This window comes from Macrobrachium nipponense, chromosome 14, assembly GCF_015104395.2.
Source record: "Macrobrachium nipponense isolate FS-2020 chromosome 14, ASM1510439v2, whole genome shotgun sequence".
NCBI classification, from domain to species: Eukaryota; Metazoa; Arthropoda; class Malacostraca; order Decapoda; family Palaemonidae; genus Macrobrachium; species Macrobrachium nipponense.
This window is the reverse complement of record NC_087207.1, coordinates 53,818,791-53,839,137: the sequence shown is the minus strand read 5'-3', so window position 1 is coordinate 53,839,137 and position 20,347 is coordinate 53,818,791. Positions and strand designations below refer to the sequence as shown.

The 20,347-nt window shown below is 38.4% G+C and overlaps 1 protein-coding gene across 1 annotated transcript in view; it reads right to left on the bottom strand.

The window, feature by feature from the left end:
• The window catches only part of LOC135226504 (solute carrier family 12 member 9-like), a gene marked incomplete at its 5' end in the record, with an annotated part of 32,218 nt that overhangs the window by 7,589 nt on the left and 4,282 nt on the right, over window positions 1-20,347 (bottom strand). The window contains 11 exon segments of the mRNA XM_064266123.1: window positions 487-687; window positions 2,379-2,527; window positions 3,492-3,572; window positions 5,167-5,328; window positions 6,300-6,498; window positions 7,926-8,133; window positions 8,848-8,937; window positions 9,339-9,518; window positions 9,655-9,904; window positions 17,786-17,979; window positions 18,905-19,042. Of these exon segments, the coding sequence (XP_064122193.1) occupies window positions 487-687; window positions 2,379-2,527; window positions 3,492-3,572; window positions 5,167-5,328; window positions 6,300-6,498; window positions 7,926-8,133; window positions 8,848-8,937; window positions 9,339-9,518; window positions 9,655-9,904; window positions 17,786-17,979; window positions 18,905-19,042 (1,852 nt within the window).

The following is a 20,347-nucleotide window of genomic DNA, read 5'->3' as shown; positions in this document are numbered from 1 at the left end:
AATACCGCAAATAGGCAAATTTTCCACAAATAATGGGGGTATATGTTCCAAAAAAAAATCTGTGAATGTGTGAGTCCGCGAATCCGGAGTCCATGAATACTTGTTGGAGACACTGGTCACTTCTTTGTTGGGATGATAATTCTCCAAAAATTTTTTACATCATTCCATTTTGCAAACGTCCTTAATCCCGGAAGTAGGCCCATTTGTTTTCTGAATTTCCAAACCAGCTTCTGCTGGCCTTAAATTCACTAACAGCAGCACTTGTTGTAGGCATTTTCTCACTGAAATTGGCATGCAACTTCCTCCAACACTTTGCTATGAGTTCTTACTTAAATTCTATGGCGTTTCTCGCTTTTTTTATAGAACTTTCTTTGGCCCCATGATGGCTTATTTAGCAGTTGCACTTGAATAAAAAAGTACAAAAAGCACAAAAACAATGAACATAAAAGCATAAGGGGTCACGAAAGATAATAAAAAAATACTTACTTGAGCATAGTTACTTTATCCATCAAGTGGAAGTGACGGCAAACACAAATGTTTTTCCCAAGCAGAAGAACATCTCTGACCATGGACACAAACTCTTCGGAGGAAATGGATTCATGAGCTGGCCTACTGAGTATTAGTGCTGGAGAGGAGGAACTTGGAGAGGTTGCCTGGTAGCTGGTTATGTTGAAAGGTGAAGATTCTCTGGAACATAATTAAGATGTAAAAGTAAACATGTAAAAGAAAATAAAAATAAAAAACAATAAGCAAACATAATAGCAGAGCATATACTGTCCATTTTCCTGTGATACAGAAAGGGCAAAAGGTTAGTTAAAATTAAGACAGCCTTCTGCCAGCAATAAGGAAAATTTAAAGTATTTTCTGGTATACTAACTTGCATTCTTAAATTTTCTTCTGATAGTGTCATTTCTAAGACTCAACAAGTAACCCATAAAATGCACAGTCACGACCTGACTTATGGACGAGTTATGTTCCAGATAGCTGTTTGTATCTCATGCACTACATTTTAAAAACCAACTTATGAACAATTGTTCATAAGTTGGTTTTTAAAATGTAGTGCATAAGTTTTGTTGATGTTTACATTGCCAAGTTAGCTCACAAGTCATAGATATACTACTTTCACAGTACTTTTGAATCACACAGTATTATAAAGAATTACTTGGATGTTAGATGAAACATTTAAAATTTAGTATTTTTCCAATGCTTTGAGTTATGAACTTGGAGAGAATTTCATAGGGGCAGCATCTGATATTGGAAGTTTACAAAGTAAACAGCGCACACTGCAATCTATTGACAAAAATACATACCAAACTTTTCCTATGGGGAGAGGAAATACAAAAAATAGGAATTCATCAAAGAACAAATTAAATCAGGAAGACAGAAATAATAAGTAGGAATATTTTATGAGTATGAACAAGTATTCTCATGATTGTATGAGGAATACTTGGTTGTTAATCTCGAGAATACTTGGGATAATCAGGGAAGGGGTTAAAGAAACAGGTTGTTCTTCTTCCTTGTTTTCTGTTCCATGCAAAAATTCTCACTAGCAGATTAGGCACAGAGGGCAAAATTTGAACTTACGGGTGGCAAGGGGGAGCACACCAGTTTTAACTTGTGACCCTCTCTTTTCGTATCTCTTAATGTTCAGAACATGAACGTTCATCAGTAGGGTTGTGACTGAACTTGTCTATAATTAACCTTCTATTTGAATCTTGTCGTCATATCAGAAAAAATCTGAACATTTTCAGAGGCTGCAAGAACATTTTCTGAAGGAGTAACAGTTTTTGAACATAAAAATTCAATCTGCCTTGTCTGTACTGTTATTACTGTACCTTATACAATTACAGTGACCAAACAACCTGCCTATGATACAATGCCCAAGTCCTCAGTGCCTACTTGTGATACAAGAATTCACTGAAGGCCTAAAGAAAAAATTTAACTTTAGTTACTTGGTTTAAGTTGCCAAACTACTAGTAAGGCGTGTCCCTACATACCGTTCACTTGTAACATTTGACAAGCCTTGGATCATTTGCAGCCATTAAGGAACAACATGTTCAGGCCAGTTGTCAATGAGCTTGCCCCTTTAATTTGAAAAGTTACCATTGCTTTAAGTAGAATCTCCCCTTGATCTGAAAATGGGACAGTAGTGTAGCCCGGACACAAGCACAAAAGGATAATTCTATTTGATACTTGGGGCATGATATCCTATATGCAATAGCTAACACTAATGCTGACTAATCATTGTGGCCACTTTAGCTATCATAAATACCTAGGGTATAATTTTTCAACAAATAAAATAAATTAAAAAATTTTTGCAATAAAACCCTCTCTAACTATGTAATAAAATAGCTGACCAAGAACCAAATGCACACTACCTGGTGAAGAAATTTTGTGATGGGGTACTGTCAGGGAAACCAAAGAGAATCGTATTTGGCTTCATTGCACCAAGGCCAGAAATCCGTGCTAAATGGTGCAAGCCTTCTCTTACACTGCGACCAACTGTAATCTCAACGAATGCTTTTACCTGAGAAAGTTATACAAAATTCATGTAGCTCATTTTGGCAATGTGTAAAAAGACACTCATTCTACAGGAGAAAAATCTAAAGTATACATTCTGAAAATACAGTAAAAAACTAGGAATCTACTACTAGGTACATATTTCATTTTATCTATTTAGCATTCAGACTGACAATAATACAGAGAAACAATGTTCTTATTAGGTATAACTAAGCAAGAAATTATGGAATAACTAAAAGTACCACTGCAATTTATATAAATCTTAATCAATCAAACTCTGCAACTATTTCCAATTATACTACGAAAGTTTTAAAAAATCTAATTAGCAGTGATATAGTTTCACAAATACACACTATGAATTAAATATATGCTTGCCCACTATCCTCACAGATACCCAAAGTACAAAATCCTTAATACTATCCAGCCAATAGAAATGTACTGGGTTTCTTAATAATCAGCTCTCTCCTAAAAAGACAGATAAAACAATTTCCAATTCTGCACTTAATGGGCAGTAAGAATTTTCTACTACAAAATGAAAATAAAACATACATAAAGCTCATATAGATAAAAAAATCTCTCTACTGTATTTCATCCTCATAGTTTCACTTACTGAGATAGACGCTCTATTTTGAGTTTGACAGTAACCTTTATCAGGACTGTTCCACTATAAGAAAGATGGGTTTAATGTCCCAAAACCAACATTCCATTTGCAAAATATTTTACAGTCATTGTAAACCAAGTAAACTGAAACATGAAGGTACTGATGAGAGAGAGAGTCTGATACCACAGGGACATTAAAAATAATTAAACCGTTTTTAGTTGATCAATCACTATTTGGGAAACTTGACGTTATATACCTTGTTTGCAAATGAAAGACCACGATATTAAAGTGTTTAAAAACAGAATCTATAACCTCAGAATAATTAATCGTAACCAGTAACCATTTCTTTGATAAAAAGATATTTTCTTACCTTTAAGTGGTCAACAAGCGCCATCCACTTCGGATTTTCCTCTGATGCAAAATCTCTGGTGTTTTCTTCATAATTGCCCACCTACACCAAGGAACAAAACTTCCATCAGTTTAGTAACTAAAAGGAACAATATCACTATCTATAGGAATAGAATGGAATGGAAAGGCCAAAAGGCTAGGACCTATAAGATCATTCAGAGTTGAAAGGGAAATTAAGAGTACAAAGGTTTTATGAAAGGTGTAACAGGAGGTAAACTTTGCAGCTGCACTGTGAAACAACTGTTTGGAGAGGCTGGAGAGTAAGATGGAAGAGCCAGAATATGAATGGAGGAGTAAAAGAAATGAAAAGGGTTACTAGGGGCCACAGAGACAGAACAAAGTACCTTAAGTAATGCTTCCAACGCACCTTGTGAGGTGGACTGACAGCACTACTCCCTATGGGGTCTAAACTTAGGCACACTACTGGACATAACCTTCATTACTAACTGAATGACTGACTTCAGTGGCGGAACTACTAGGGGTACAGGAGGTGCAATGCACCAGGGCCTACTGTGATTGGGGGCCCATCTGGCCCCACCATAATGTCTTGCTAGATTGATCTGTTGATATATTTGTAAATATGTTTAGGTAATAGAAATAATGAAAAAATAAATGATAATGATAATGATGATCATAGTAGTAGTAGCAGTATTAGTAATAGTATTAGTAGTTTTTATTCTTATGTATACTATAGTATCATCATTGAATAGCAATTCATTTTGCCTTTCATGATAGAAGCCCACTCAAATCATTTGCACCAGGGCCCATAATGACCTAGTTCTGCCACTGACTGACTTGTTCACCTAAAAGTTACAAAGAGGAAATTTTTACACCAAATTTTTCAGAAAACAAATTTCCCAGCAACACTGAAGTATTGTCACTAACCACAGTGACATATTACAAACCTGCAAACAGCATTTTGAAACATTTATTGATTTCTTAATAATGAACTTTTTAATTAACAAATTTACATATTTGTCACCAAATAATTTGGAATACTAATTAACCACATCCCAGAGGAATATGTTTTAATCTTAAATAATTAAGATACATGTAGTAGTACATTTTAAAATGAGCTCAACCAGAAAGGATGCAAGTAAAAAATGTCCAATTTCTCTGCAGATATGCATAATCTTCTGGTATCCACGTAAAACTCTTCAAGACTGACGGGTGACTTTCCATAATGACTGCGAATTAATACAATTCTCTATCATGCCCCTTGAACATGGTACCTGTACTCATCAGCAGCTATTACAATTATTTTTTGGCTAGACTACTATCTTAGATATAATATATTTTCAGATAAATGTCTTAAAACTGAATTTTAAGTGTAAATTACAGGTTAGTTTAGGCTAGGAACTATGTGACATTATTGTTAGCTGTAAGATATCCAGAAAAATTCAGTGTAGGCTACAATATAGTCTGTTATTTATTTATAGAAGTGGACTTTGTTGTTTATCAGAAAGCCAGACCCTCCAAGTATCTGTCAGGCTGAGGGGCTACCATATGACCAGAATCCATGTTGTAGTGCTAATAAAGAACAACATTAAACTGTTTAAAAAAAGGATCAGTTTAGAATATTTGATTATTGATTACCAGCATTACTGTTCCTAAAAATAAAAATCATACATGCGTACCTTTACGTGACCCAAAACGTATAAACCAGATTTCTTCAGGTCATTGGTGAAATCTATAAGTGGACAAGCTGACTGGGGATTTGCAACCATGAGTAACATCTGCGGCCGCCAGAATTTCACGTGGTCTTTTCGAGAATCCAAAAGCAGTAAATATTTACGGACCTAGAAAAACAGAAATAACTGATGAAAAGTTTGCATTATTGTGAATTTGCACAACTTGAATCACATTAAGATTGGGGTATTACTGTAGTGCCAGTAGAAGAGAAGTAGCCCCAGATAGGTCCTTGATACCTGAAGTCCTTCTGGAGGAGGATTCCCCCTTCCAAACCTTAACCTTTCCTCCTCCCTCTCCGTCTTCCATACGTTAACAAGATGCTTCCATAAAGGTAAGTGAGGTGAGATGTTACATGTTTATCCTCCATTTCATTAGTCATTTATTTCATTTCACACTGTTTTCTGTATGTAGAACTGTGTTCACTCTCTATAAAAATTTTTTGTTTATATATATTTTTGGGTGTCTGGAACACATTAATTGGATTTAAATTACTCCTTATGGGAATTAATGTTTTCGATTTGGTATGTTTCGGACTTCGTGGGATGTTCAGGAACAGATTACATATGAAAACCGAGGCTCCACTGTAATGATGTAATTTATAATCCTCTAATAAAACTAGAATGTACGATTAGCATAACGCTCAAATACTTTCATTTCTTTTCTTTCATACACATTATGAAATTTTCAAATAAATAAACATAATTACTTAAAATACTGACAACTGTTACAACAGCTGAGATGAATTGAACACTGTCAAGTACAAAAAAAATTTATAAAACTAAAAATAATTGATCTAGTAAGGGACACCCAGTAAATGATTTACACATTACCATTCATCTGCTCAAGATACAGTGTATTCTGTGTACAAACAGGCAAAAACAGTTACGAAAACATCAACCTGTGCATCTGTAACCAAGTGTATTAAGCTTTAAGATGTGTTTCTGCTCACTACAGAATTCTTTTGTACCAAAGACAAACACTTCTATGGCATATTATTTAATAACAAGATAATGCAGCCATTGCTAAAAGCATATTCTCATTACAATGATGTATATTCATGACACCACTTAATACAAACCTGATGGAATATTAGTGCTTGAGAAATGGAACCCCACTGGTTCTGTTCTGACGGAGACTGCAGATGAAGTATGATTATCAGTATTAACAATATTATAATACATATCCCTGCAGTCGCTGCGCTGATCACAAACATCATGGCACCATTACCAATAATCCCAAGAATCGCCGTCCACCATGTGAAGTACCGAAAAGTTGGCCTGAGAGAAGAGAGTGTTATAAACAACAATCTCCAATACATTGAGAAATCAAAGGATTTCACAAATATATTGAACTTGTGGCATCCAATTTGTAATTCTTTTCTTTCCCCTCTATACAGTATGAATCCTTTACCCCAGAAGCTGAATGAATATTCTCAATTACTACTGGTGACTTGTTACACATCTTAGTCAGCAAGGCAGACAGGTTTCAGTTAATGCTATAAACTCTAAACTATGGCTATCTCTTCAAGTTTATATATTTGGTTAGTACATTTATGATATAAGATTTATTGAATACAGGCAGTCCCCGGGTTACGACGGGGGTTCCGTTCTTGAGACACGTCGTGAGCTGGAAAATCATCACAAATCCTAAGAAAATCTTACTTTTAATGCTTTGGGTGCATTCAAAACTATGTAAACTGCATTCTTATTGCATTTTTCATCAAAAAAAGCCTTCAAATATTGATTATTTTGCATTTTTGGTGTTATATTTCTTCTGCCAGATCAGTGTTGTAGGCACCGTAACCTTGGAAATAATTTCTGATGCATATAATTGAAAAGCGCCTTAACCTTGGAACGTCGCAAGCCGTACCAGCTATAACCCGGGGACTGCCTGTACATGTTTTAAATCACATTCAATTTATTTTGTTCATCCATCATCTGACACTTTTAGCATACTTAATTCCCACTCCTTTTATTTTCTGCTTATTCTTCCACTGTCTACAGAGGACAACAAATGCTTACACAGTTCCAAAATATATGGTCTTTTTACAGCAGCAAATTATGAAACATAAGAGAATAAAATGAAAAATCCCTTGGAGGTCTAACTGTCAAGATAAAATCAGCATAACTTCAAAGATGATAAAAGTTTTGATTTACTCAACTGATTTTGCTTTTATTTGCTAATTTCTACAATTATTTACAAAAAAGTATGTGCTGTTTTTCCCAAGGCTGATATTCTCTCTTCATGCACTGGCATTCTACTCTGTGGGTTTGTAAAGTTAAAATTGATCACCTTTGCTTGCTCCACAGGACTGTCTGCATATTACAATTTTTTTCAATATAAAATATAATAATATGGTAACGACACAGATACAGTAATACTGTATCTTCAAAGTTCCACACTTCTGAGCCATTTTTATGATTATCATTACTGGGAGATAAACTGACTTGAATTTCATGAACTTGTAATGATAACCTTGTTCTTACATTACATTACGTAAATATGGAAATTCAATCTAAGCAGCTAAAAAAGAACCTCCATGAAACCACCAACCATAAGCTTACGATCATGACTTTAAATTAAATAACATATCATTAAAGGGCATGGGCACCAACAGTTAGTCACTCGAGTTAACACAAACTATATCCTTTTAAAATTTTCTGAACTTCATGGTAGTCAAAAAGAAATACTAAACAATACTTACCTAAAGTTAGGCGCACTGGCCCATTCTAAGCCCAGGCAAGCCATGTTTGTAGCCAAGTAAGATAAGAGGAAAAATATCGATGTGAACTGGGCAATCTCGTTCAGCCCACCAATTAGCAGTACTAATTCCACCAATACAGCAGACACAAGTACAGCTCCAACTGGATTAGTTCCTATCGATATCTTTCCAATGTAGAAGGTTAGCCGACCTGGAGGACAAATATGTAAGAACCATAAGACTTAAACAACTGACAAATAATGTGGCAATAAAGAAATAAACTATGGAATGGAACATAAAATTTAGGCTGAAGGCCAAGCACTGGGACTTATGAGGTCATTCAGCACTGAAAGGGAAATTAGAGTGAAAAGATTTTAAAGGCTTAAAAGGAGAAAAACCTTGCAGTTGCACCATTAATCAATTGTTAGGAGAGGGTGGAAACCAGGATGTAAGAAAGAGAATATGAACAAAGGTACAGTAAAAGAAATGAAATGGGTTGCAGCTACAGGCCGAAGAGACACTGCAGAGACCATTCACAACACTGACAGCATTAGCCCTTATGGGGAATAAACTACATACAACATAGACTTTGACAGTAAATACATGAGATAAGCAAAGAGACATGGTGCTCCAATGAAATATTCTTTATATTTCTCAACATAAGCAGTTGCCTTTACAATCATCATTAATAAAGAAAAAATTATATAAAAGGCAATGGAGGCAATGGCTATGTAAAAATTTACTTCTCTTCTATACAGAATCAATCATAACCTTAATTCTATCAACAATAAAAACTTTTTCCAATAAAGTGAAAACAAAGAATAAAGAAAGCTTCCCTTAATACAACATTAGTTACCCACTGACAGAAAAACTAAACAAGGTCTTTGGCACTTAAAAGGCATAAAAACCACAATCAGAAACTTACCATAAATATTGTCTTTCACCAATGCAGCCAAAATTCTTGAGGACCCAATGATATTGCTCAAACTTGCACTCATGGTGGCTGTTACGATACCTATTGTAAAAAAAAATAAAACACCTTTGATGAACATAAAATGTTTTTGGTCAAAGATGACAATCTCTGCATTACATTTCATCCCAAAGTGCTTTCAAATCACGACAAAAAGCATACTTGACCTGATTTTAAAATGCTACCATCAATGTTAACTTATCATCACTGTTAACCTTATGCTCATAGAAATGAAAATACATATGGTAGTGTGTGAGATTCTGACACAAATTTCTTAGATGTTGGTAGTAAAGATGTATATAAACATTAAAAGTCACCTAATTCCACGGCAACACCTGCTAAAAGAGAGAGATAGAGAGAGAGGGAGAGTTGTATGAGGACTATAATATACAAACAGAAACTTTGAAGGGAGAAGCTGAGAGAGAGAGAGATAATAATGTACTTACCAATTGTGACAAATTGGGGTAAGAAATTGATAGCCATCATAAAGGTATAGTTGTTGTTCAACAAAAACCTGCTGCAAGTCGAGGCAGTTAGCAAAAACAGCAACAGATATACCAGGAACGTAAACAGCGAGCCCAGCAAAGTTCCTCTTGGGATGCTTTTACCAGGTTCTTTCAGTTCTCCTGATGGTACAGAATTAACTTGCTAGCACAAATACAAATTTAAAGTGAACAAGCAAAAAGTGTACAGACATTTAAAATACCAAGTACATCAAAATCCAGATGAAATAATCAACATGACAACTGGTCTGTCCCTCACCTGACATATTAGCACCAGCCATGATTCCAGTAACACCGCTGAATAAGACGGCAAACAAGGTTGCAAAGTCAACCGTCTGTGGAAGGTCATCTGCATCATCCACTGTTGTGTAGTCATAGGTGAAGTTTGGGAATAGGTTGTCATTCAGCGTTGTCAACGAGAAGCCCGTGTAGGTTCCGTTAATAATGAAACTCTCATTCAATGAACTATTGCCGGGGTATATGATTTTATTATTAAATGGAATTGGTACCTGGAAAAGAAAAGGTTCAGAGATGGATATTACATCAATCTACACAAGTTTGCAAACCACATCAGAATCACTAGTGAGAGCTTGTTTAGCCTCTACGTCATAAGCCTACTTATGCACTGATATCTCCTAATCATTACACTCTGATCATTAAGGAGAGTCCTTTGAGAAATGATATTGTTAGAATACAATAAAGTTTTGTGCATACTTACCCGGCAGATATATACTTAGCTTATGTCTCTGACGTCCGACAGAAATTCGAATTTCGCGGCACACGCTGCAGGTAGGTCAGGTGATCTACCCCCCTGCCGCTGGTGGCAGGAATAGGAACCGTTCCCGTTCTAGAACCAGATTTTCTCTTCCACCTGTCTCCTGAGGGGAGGCTGGGTGGGCCATTCATCGTATATATCTGCCGGGTAAGTATGTACAAAACTTTATTGTATTCTAACAATATCATTTTTGTACATGCAACTTCCCCGGCAGATATATACTTAGCTGATTGACACCCTTGGTGGTGGGTAAGAGACGACTATTACTGAAATAGACAGGTAAACAACATACGTTGTAGGTAATAAATAAATAAAACCTTGGTTCCTACTTGTTCAGGCGGAAGATTCCATGGCTAATGCCTAGGAATCTGCTTCGCCTCAAGAGCCTCAGCGAGGATGTGACCTATGGCTAAGAGTTCTTGTGGGTCTGTCGATGGGGTCTTATCCATTTACTCGACAGAGCCTCTTACATGACAATATGCCTATGCCTAGTGGCATAATTAAGGAGCACAACACCGATCCCGATCACCTGATCCTAACACGAGGGTTAGTGCTCAAGTTGAAAAGAGTTATCCCCAAACTCCTTTCAAACAACCCAAAGAAAAAACACGACATTAACTAAAATTTAACTCACTAGTTAAGGATCATATCGGCTCCCTATCCCAGCAATGTATCCGCAGACACGTATCAACCAAGAGAGAAGGATCTCTCGTAGGTTATCTTGACATCCTTCGGATATGGGAAGTCAACACAGAGTTGCATCTCCCGTATGTGACAGCTAATATGTCCTTATGACATATTGTTAAGGAAAGAACAAGAATACAGAAAAGCTCGCACTTCATGCGCTTTTAATTCTCAGCTGTTTGAAGGAATCATCAATGCACTTGTCAAGTGCTTAGGAGATCACATTGTCTCAAAGAGCCAGGGCATTGCATCTTTGATATACATCTCTTCTGGGTGAAGCCTGGAGCCTGGCTAGCGCCTCGCGCCTGGCTGGAGCCTTGCGCCTGAATGGCGCCTAGAGCCTGGCTGGAGCCTTGCGCCTGGCTGGCGCCTCGCGCCTGGCTGGCGCCTGATTGGCTCCTCCCTCCTGGCTAGCGCCTCGCGCCTGGCTGGAGCCTTGCGTCTGGCTGGCGCCTTGCGCCTGGAGCTTGGCAGAAGACTTCATGATTACTGTCTATGAGTCTGCATGCCTCAAGAGTTTCAGCGAGGTAGGGACCTATGACTGACAAACCCTTCTGGATCATGTCAATGGGGCTAGCCCGCTTACACGACAGAGCCTTCTCGGATCGTGCCAATGGGGGCTGACCCACTTACATGGCAGAGCCTTACCTGTATCATATCAATGGGGACTAGCCCTCTTACATGACAGAGCTTTAGGTTTCTCTTTACTGGAAGGAGCCATTGCGCCTGGATGGATCCTCAATCCTGACTGGAGCCAAGCCTTGAAGGAGCCTGGCACCTGGATGGCGCCTGGCTGGCTTCTAGAGCCTGGCTGGCTCCTAGAGCCTGGCTGGCTCCTAGAGCCTGGCTGGCTCCTAGAGCCTGGCTGGCTCCTAGAGCCTGGCTGGCTTCTAGAGCCTGGCTGGCTCCTAGAGCCTGGCTGGCGCCTCGCGCCTGGCTTGGCTCCTCCACACTTGCTGGAGCTTCGAGCTTGGAAGAGTCTCTAGGCTGTCTGGCGATGTCCACCATCGGACACTCTTATATCTGTCCGATTTGTTCGCCTCTGGCGCATTTGCGCGCAGGTTGGAGGCCCGCTCCTTCTCAGTATCCGGTCATGACAGAGTTCCTTGGAACTGTCCGCCTCTGGCGTTTTTCGCCTGTATTGGCATTTGGTGCTTGGCTGGCGCTACATTGTTCGAGAGTCCTGAACAACCACATAGTTTATCAGGAGACTGGAGAAGGGTGGAAGAAATTCTTCCCCTTTGAGCTTTTGGCCCTGGCAAGGGAGGTGATTTTAGTCAGCTACACCCAGTAGACGGACAGGATATCTAACAATACGAAAGAGAAGAGTCTTCTCCGAGGAGGATCCTTCGTGAACACTTCTTTTGCTAACGAGATCTCTTCTTACATGTTGATGAGGTTCCTCGTTGCAGAATCTTCCCTATCCTTGCCTGAAGGAAGAGAAGGAGTCTGGAAGTCGAAGGAGACTCTGAGCTGAAATTGGGCGGAACCCTGATTTCTAGCTCTTATTGTATTCTTCTGAATACCTTCTGGGAAGCATTTTGAGCCCTCATCGCACCCCGAAGACTCTGTAGGCAAACGTTTAAACCATCTCTTCTTCTGTAGATGAAAATGTAAGTACCCTGCCTGGGCAACTAAACTTCTATCTGAAAGCGTTGCGTCAGGAATAGAGGGATTTAGTTCTTTTGCCAGACATACTATGCTGGCAAGAACCCATTGCCGAGTCTCCATTGAATCTGATGCGAGATTCCAATGCACAAAAAATTCACTTGTCTTCTTGGTCGTTTAGGGCTAAGAGAAACAAAGAATTCCTTCATAAACTTCCTCAAAGAAGTTTTTGATGAGGAGCAGTTTCCATTTTGTCGGAACACGGAATCTGTGGGCACAAAAAAAAATTCCATTCGAAGTACATGATATCCTACTCTTGTCGTATTGCGGTATCATATAGATCCCGAAGATCTTAATCCTCTGTTATCTCTTAATTCCCCTTGTTAGAGACAGAGTATAGCCTTTTACTGCGTTCTTTGATAGCAGATATATACATAGGTGATTCTTCCTCTGAAAGTGAAGAAAAAACTTCGCTATGTGGTTCACAGAGGTATCGGAAGAGGACAGTTTCCTCATTCCATCTAGCACGATCTGCAGCAATTCTATGTCTTAGCCATGACTATTGTCATTTACCTTGAAAAATCCTCTCATTCATGTCCACTTCTGGTCAGTCTGCACGTGGAAAGACTCAGAGTGGAGAGGTTTTTCAGGTCTATTTATAATAGATTCTGATAGAATATCCAGATACTCTTGGAAAAACCTACGAAACATGGTGAGAAGAACGTGACTTCTGTGAATCCAACCTCTCTAAGGCCAAAATGAGGCATTCATCCTCTCTTCCTTTGACGCCCATTATCTTAATATCTGTTAAGAATTTATAACTAGGGGAAAAAAGACTAAAGTTTTATTCCCCTTCTTTAAATTAAAGATGTCGTATATTGCTACCTCTCTTGGTTCGAGGAAAGGAAGCAGTCTATAGGAAGCCTGTTCGTCTTCTACCTTGCGAAGAGATCTATGAAGACTTTCCGCAGGTTCTCAAAACTCTTTTCAATAAATGTTAGACATACGTTAACAGTTATTATCTTCGATCGAGAAGGTTCTCACGGACATGCAAAATCTTGCATCGAACCTTTAAGGATCGTTACGTTCCGTGTCTGTTCCCAAATAGGTTCTCTTTTGTTAACGCGAACAGGGGCGAAAAAAAGAGATTCTCGATGCTCTTTGCGATATGAGAGAGTCGTGGAATTGGCCTAAGTGATTAAAAAAAATCATTTCATCATTCCTTGTAAGCGACCCCTTTCCGATTAAATGGGTAACGAAATCAGGAACGAATCTTGCCGTTACCGAGCCTCCGAGAGGCTACTGGTTTGTTTGTTTGTTTGTATGGTGTTTTTACGTGACTTCCGAACCACGTCGAGAGTGAACTTCTATCACCAGAAATCCACATCTCTCACTCCTCAATGGAATGGCCGAGAATCGAACCCGGCGACCACCGAGGTGAGAAGCAAACACCAAACCAACCACTACTGGACTCTTAGGTTAATAACTCGCTAAAACCGAGAAAATATCTTGGATGGTACTTCTGGCGCATTGCGCCAGGCTGGCGCTTCTGGCGCAATTGCGCCAGGCTGGCGCTTCTGACGCTTTGCGCCAGGCTGGCGCTTCCTTCTAGTTCTTTTAAGGTTATGTGCCAGAACATCTGTGCCCTTATGGTACCCGACATCCTTCACGTGTTAATTCCGTTCTTAGTAGGAAAAAACTTTTATATACGTAGTACAGTCCATTCAGGGAAACAACTTCTCCCACTAAGAGAATGTTTCCCATCCGACTCACCCATCTTCTCTTGAGCAATATCCGATTCTAAAAAGTTGTGTGCGTTTCTCGAAAGGATGAGAGAATTATATTATTTCGTGCTCTGCCGTATTAGACTCCTTTATAATACTGTCACATTGTGGTAAACAACATTAATCTAGGAAACCTTTGTAAGGATACTAGGAATTCTGTAGTTAACCTCGTATGCGCATAAGAGCTTGACCATAACCGTAGTCTTAAAGTGAATTCTCTTCTACTACATTCATCTTCTCACTAAAGCATGTACTCTAATAAGCCATGCTTTCGTAAGCATGAGATCATATAATATGGAGTTCCGCTGCGTTGGAATCCTTTAATAATGTTACCTACGGTAAACAGCATTGAAAGGTTGTAATATCTTTCTTATTGAAAGCTTCTTGGCAAAAGGCAGACAATATTTTATTTATGTTTGCTTAACTATCCCCTCAATCCGAGGCTAAAACCGCGATTGTAGGGGAGAGACACGGTTAGTTATTCCATCCCGCAGGAGAGAGACATGTCACCAACCACTCATGACCGACACCTACATGTTACTGCGTTGGTCTCTAAGGCGCGATAGCAGTCTCCGTTAGCCGTCTGGCCTTACTCTTCCAGAGTTGCCAGCTACTCCATTAAATAAAGGAATCTTATAAATTATTATCGAACTTCAGGAAGTTCTTATTAATGCATATTTAAGCGAAAACAAGACTTCGATAAATCTAGAAGCTAAGTAGGTGTTGTCTTAACAATCCCTTTAAGCGTAGTCCTTCCTAGAAATTCCTGAAGGATACTGATAATTGAGTTGCTCTACAAAGAAGTAACTACGGTATGTGTGATTTGCCGTATCGTATTCTCATACAGCAGATACTCTACTACCTTCTTTCCCTGCCGAGGCAGATAAAGGAAAAATTTTTTACTGTCTTCTTTCTTTTCGTTAATAGAATGATAGAAAGAGTATATATATCTCCTTAAGGAAGGAAGTTAATCCAGGAACTCTTTAAATCTTCGTGATTTCCTCATAAATCGCGGAAGAGACAGAATTCCTGTTCGTCTGTAGGGTTTACAGAAGGAAGTAGATATTTCCTATCCGCCATCATACCCAAACGTCGATGAGATTCTTATAAGAAAAACTCCCAAAGCGCTTGCCTCTTCATAACGAGGAAGAGCATGAATGAAGGAGTGTGTCCGCATTACTCAAAGAGGAGCCTCGCGACTGACCTCTCTCTCTTAAGAAGATTTGGAATATTCTGGCGCCTGGCTCCTTGCCCCTAGCGCCTGGATAGGTTCCGCGCGCCTGGAATGTTCCGACACGCAGAAATAGAAAGGAGACTCGCTCCTGGAACGTTCGCTTGTGTGGAAGGTCCCGTGCGCCCTGATAGTTCCGAGCGCCTACTAGACCCCTTTTAGAAAGAGCCTCTTGCCCGGAAACGTTCAATGGAAGGATCGTTCTGATTGCCACTGTACTATAAGGCTCCTTGCTCTAGCCGTCTGTTTTTCTGTTGCAAATTTTGCGCCAGGCTGGCGTTTCGTCTCTTTGAAGGCGCCTTGCGCCAAGAAAAATTTTCTAGAACGCGGCTCGCGCTCAGTTGCTAGAACGCAGCTCGCGTTTGGTTGTAGGAACGCGGCTCGCGCTAGTCTGTTTTCTGGAACGCGGCTCGCTGCTGGCTGTTGGAACGTGGCTCACGCTAGCTTGCTGGAACGTGGCTTCCTAAGTTCCTGGCTGGCTCTTGTTCAGTGTTCTCTTAGTTTTCAGAGAACGTGCTAGATCATCAAAAACATATACATTCTTCATCTTTTCGGATGTAAGATGAAGAGACGCACTTTTTTAGGATGCCTTTTCAATGGCTATCCTTGGCAGTCTGGGACGCTCTACAGAACCTGCCGAGGGGACGCCTGACCGGTGGGGATTCTCTGAAACCCCCTTACGGCTTTCGACATTCCTTCTCCCCTGGGCTTGGGAGCTTGAAAGAGGTCTAGGCCTGGGAGCGAGACAGAGCCGATCAGACGCACCCTCCACTGCAATGGGGAACACTAGTAATCACTTCTTACCTTTCAATAGCTCGCATTTTGAGCCACAATCCTTGTCTTCAAATTGCAATTATGAATTTGAAGTTTCTGCGAAGTAAGAAGGTGATGAGGATGCAACACTACTAGTACTGTTAATACTCTAATTGCTCGTTAGTAGAGTTTCTAAAAAACTTTTAAAGAAACGTATCTAGTTACATGCTTTACTGACTCCCTAAAGTAGGAAGTCAGTATATTTCCTCAATCAATTCTAACACTTATTATACATATTAATGAATAAATATTAATATTTCCCTTTCTTGCAAACTATGTGAGTGTCTACCGAAAATTTCGGTAGTTACACGTCATATATTCTTCGAAATTTTCGAAGCCAAATTCATTAAAAAGTTAATAAAAGCGTATGCCGAACCAAAGACCCAGTACTTCCCTGCAAAAGACAGCGCAGAAGATCGATGGCGATGAAAAACGAAAATCAAGTCAGGAGGTAGCAACAACATATGTTGACACTACCGCGACAGAGAAAATCTGGTTCTAGAACGGGAACGGTTCCTATTCCTGCCACCCAGCGGCAGGGGGGTAGATCACCTGACCTACCTGCAGCGTGTGCCGCGAAATTCGAATTTCTGTCGGACGTCAGAGACATAAGCTAAGTATATATCTGCCGGGGAAGTTGCATATACAAAAATAGTATTACTATGTGGTCTAGTTAAACTATATATAGTATATATGATCTTATCTGAAATCAAGTGACCACAACAATAACCTTAATAGAGAACATGTAAATTTACATGTATAAACTAGTATATATAACAACAAGAAGACTATGCTTGAAAACAGAACAGATTTCCAAATGGATAATTGCCTCTGCATAAAAACTTCATCTTCATAAGACAAGTGCTTCAACACTACTAAAGTTAGTCATTAAACATTCTAGAATTTGTTTACCAGCATTCAATATCTAACATATGCAAATGACTGAAGCTTAGAATAGAATAGAATAGAATAGAATAGAATACATAGCATTTTGGTCACAGGTCAAGTACTAGGACCTATGAGGTCATCCAGCACTGAAAGGTAAATTGAGAGCAGAGAGGTTTTAAAGGAGTAACTGGAGGAAAACCTCGCATTAACACTATGAAGTAATTGTTATGAGAGGGTGGAAAGAGGGAAGAAAGAGAATATGAATAGAGGTCCAGTAAAAGGAATGAAAGGGGGTTGCAGCCAGAGGCCGAAGGGAAGCTGCAAAGAACCTTAGTAATGCCTACAGTCCACTGCATTAGGTGCACTGATGGTACTACACCCCTGTGGAGAACTGAAGCTTAGACATATACATACATATACTAAATAAAATGTACATTTGTTTTATACAATTTTTACTTCACTGAAGTATCCAACGGCTGCAAAACAGAGTGATTTTGCTTACTTATAAAGTGTCACTTAATAGCATTCCTTAACTGAATTTAAGAGATTTACTAATAGAGTTTGTGGACATATAAGAAAATTTCAGTCTCATATCTTATGACCTCACCTGCTGCCCTTTATCAATTGCAAAGCTGATGATCACAGACCCAGTGCAAATGAGGACAGTGGCAAAAATGACAACAGTTAATTTTGCGAACATCCCTGCACCAATCAGGCAAATCAGAAGATTGATGACATTTACGACTGATCCGTACAGGAAGCCCCAATATCCTCCCTCAGGCAAAGCCTTCACGTACCTCCCTGGAAAGGAAGATTTCATTTAGATTCACACACTAAAATGACTGTCACTAAAATACCAAATGGCTAAATTTACAAATGCAGAGGACTTTGTTTGTTTATTTTTGTTTGTTTGTATGGTGTTTTTACATTGCATGGAACCAGTGGTTATTCAGCAACGGGACCAACGGCTTTACGTGACTTCCGAACCACATCGAAAGTAAACTTATATCACCAGAAATACACATCTCTCACTCCTCAATGGAATGCCCGAGAATCGAACTTGCAGCCACTGAATAAAATTTGTATCATAATTACAACCTATATATAACTGTCTGCATTCTAAGTTATTTACGTATCATATAACTGAATACTCTATTCACTTGGCTTCAAGTTATGGTTCAGTCAGTCACTTCGGACATCAACTGATGAGTTCTCAATTGAAAAATTAAGCAACACCTTTCCTGTACTATTTATCTTGTCCATAAAAACAAGTTTACTTTTATACTGAAAGAATTTACTACTGTCCTCATATAATGTGATTCTTAAAAAGAAAATAATTGCAACCCAGTGCTGTCTACAGCAATTACAGCATACGGCACTACTCATTATCAGTATAAAGTAACAGTAATGCTAATATGAATGTGCCAAACAGTATAAACTTAACTCAGCAAATTATTCCACCCAAGCAAATCTGTTCCATATTTATGTATCTGTTTATATAAAAAAAATTACCCCAAAGCAATATCTCAAGAATAAAAGCAGATTTTGTACAAGAAATACAAAAAACTCATATATTACCATAAAACAGGTTTTAATGTAGGAAAAATCTATTTTTGTTAGCAGCTGTGAATCCAAATTGAGCTGTAAAATCAGAAGTTACTAAATACATACTCACAAATTTCAGTAAGAAAGACACAAATTATGACAAACCCAATGCAGAACTGACCTCCTTCCGTCCCAAAACTGTCAAGAATGCCTTCCACACAGCCAGCTGCATAAAGGGCACTGCTGAAGACATTAGCAAAGAAGAACAGGGCTCCAATTGCACCACCAAACTCTGGCCCAAGTGTTCTGCTGATCATAACTGTGTCTTATGTTAAGGACAAGATATAAGACACCTGCACACAAAAATATACTCAAGTACATATCTATAAATTCAAAATGCAACAATGTTTTACCCATATGTTTAGATATTCCCAAACAGACATTACAGTACATACTGAATTTACTTGTTTTACCCACATGTTTAGATATTCCCAAACAGAAATTACAGTACATACCAAATTTACCCAAGTATTTTCTTTCTAAAATTTTATGAAAAAAAATGTAACAGCTACTTTTTGTATCTTACCTACAGACATCAAAATCAGAATCTAAATGCTATTATGGAAATCCCTGGCAACTTGTACATTCAACATAAGGAATTTAACCCTCTTACGCCGAAGCCCTAAAAATCAAAACCTCTCCTGTATGCCGGCGCCGGTTTGGAGTGAGCGCGGAAGCGGAAAAAATATTTTTTTCAAAAAATCACAGCGCGCTTAGTTTTGAAGATTAAGAGTTCATTTTTGGCTCATTTTTTTTTTCATTGCCTGAAGTTTAGTATGCAATCATCAGAAATGAAAAATAATATCATTATCATATGTAAATAATGCGATATATGGTAGCGAAAAAAAAATTCATAGATAATTGTATTCAAATCACGCTGTGCAAAAAACGGTCAAAGCTAACGAGTTACTCTTTTTTTCGTTGTATTGTACACTAAATTGCAATCCTTTTGATATATAATACATAGTAAAACAATAAAAGCAACACTGGAAAAATATTATCACAAAATGATGTACGAATTCGTAACACGCGGACGTAAAAAAATGTTATTTTAAAAAATTCACCGTAATTCTAAATATTGTTCTAGAGACTTCCAATTTGTTTCAAAATTAAGACAAATGATTGAATATTACGATACTGTAAGAGTTTAGATTAGAATTGCAGATTTCGACCATTTCGGACGAGTTAAATTTGACCGAATGTCGAAATTTTTATATATATATTTTTTTATATGCACATATTTCGGAGATGGAAAAAGCTACAACCTTCAATTATTTTTATTGTATTCTTCATGAATTTGCGCACATTTTGATATATGAAACTCTATAAAAAGGCTAATATGAAAAGGAGCAAATATTAGATAATGCGATGTACGTATTTCGGAGACTTGCGGCCGCGAATCGGCGCGCGGAGTGAAGGTAAATATATTTTTCGAAAATTCACCATAAATCTCAATATTGTTTTAGAGACTTCAAATTTGTTTCAAAATGAAGAAAAATGACGGAATATTACTAGGCCGTAAGAGTTTTAGCTTACAATTGCGTTTTTCAACTATTTCGGTAGA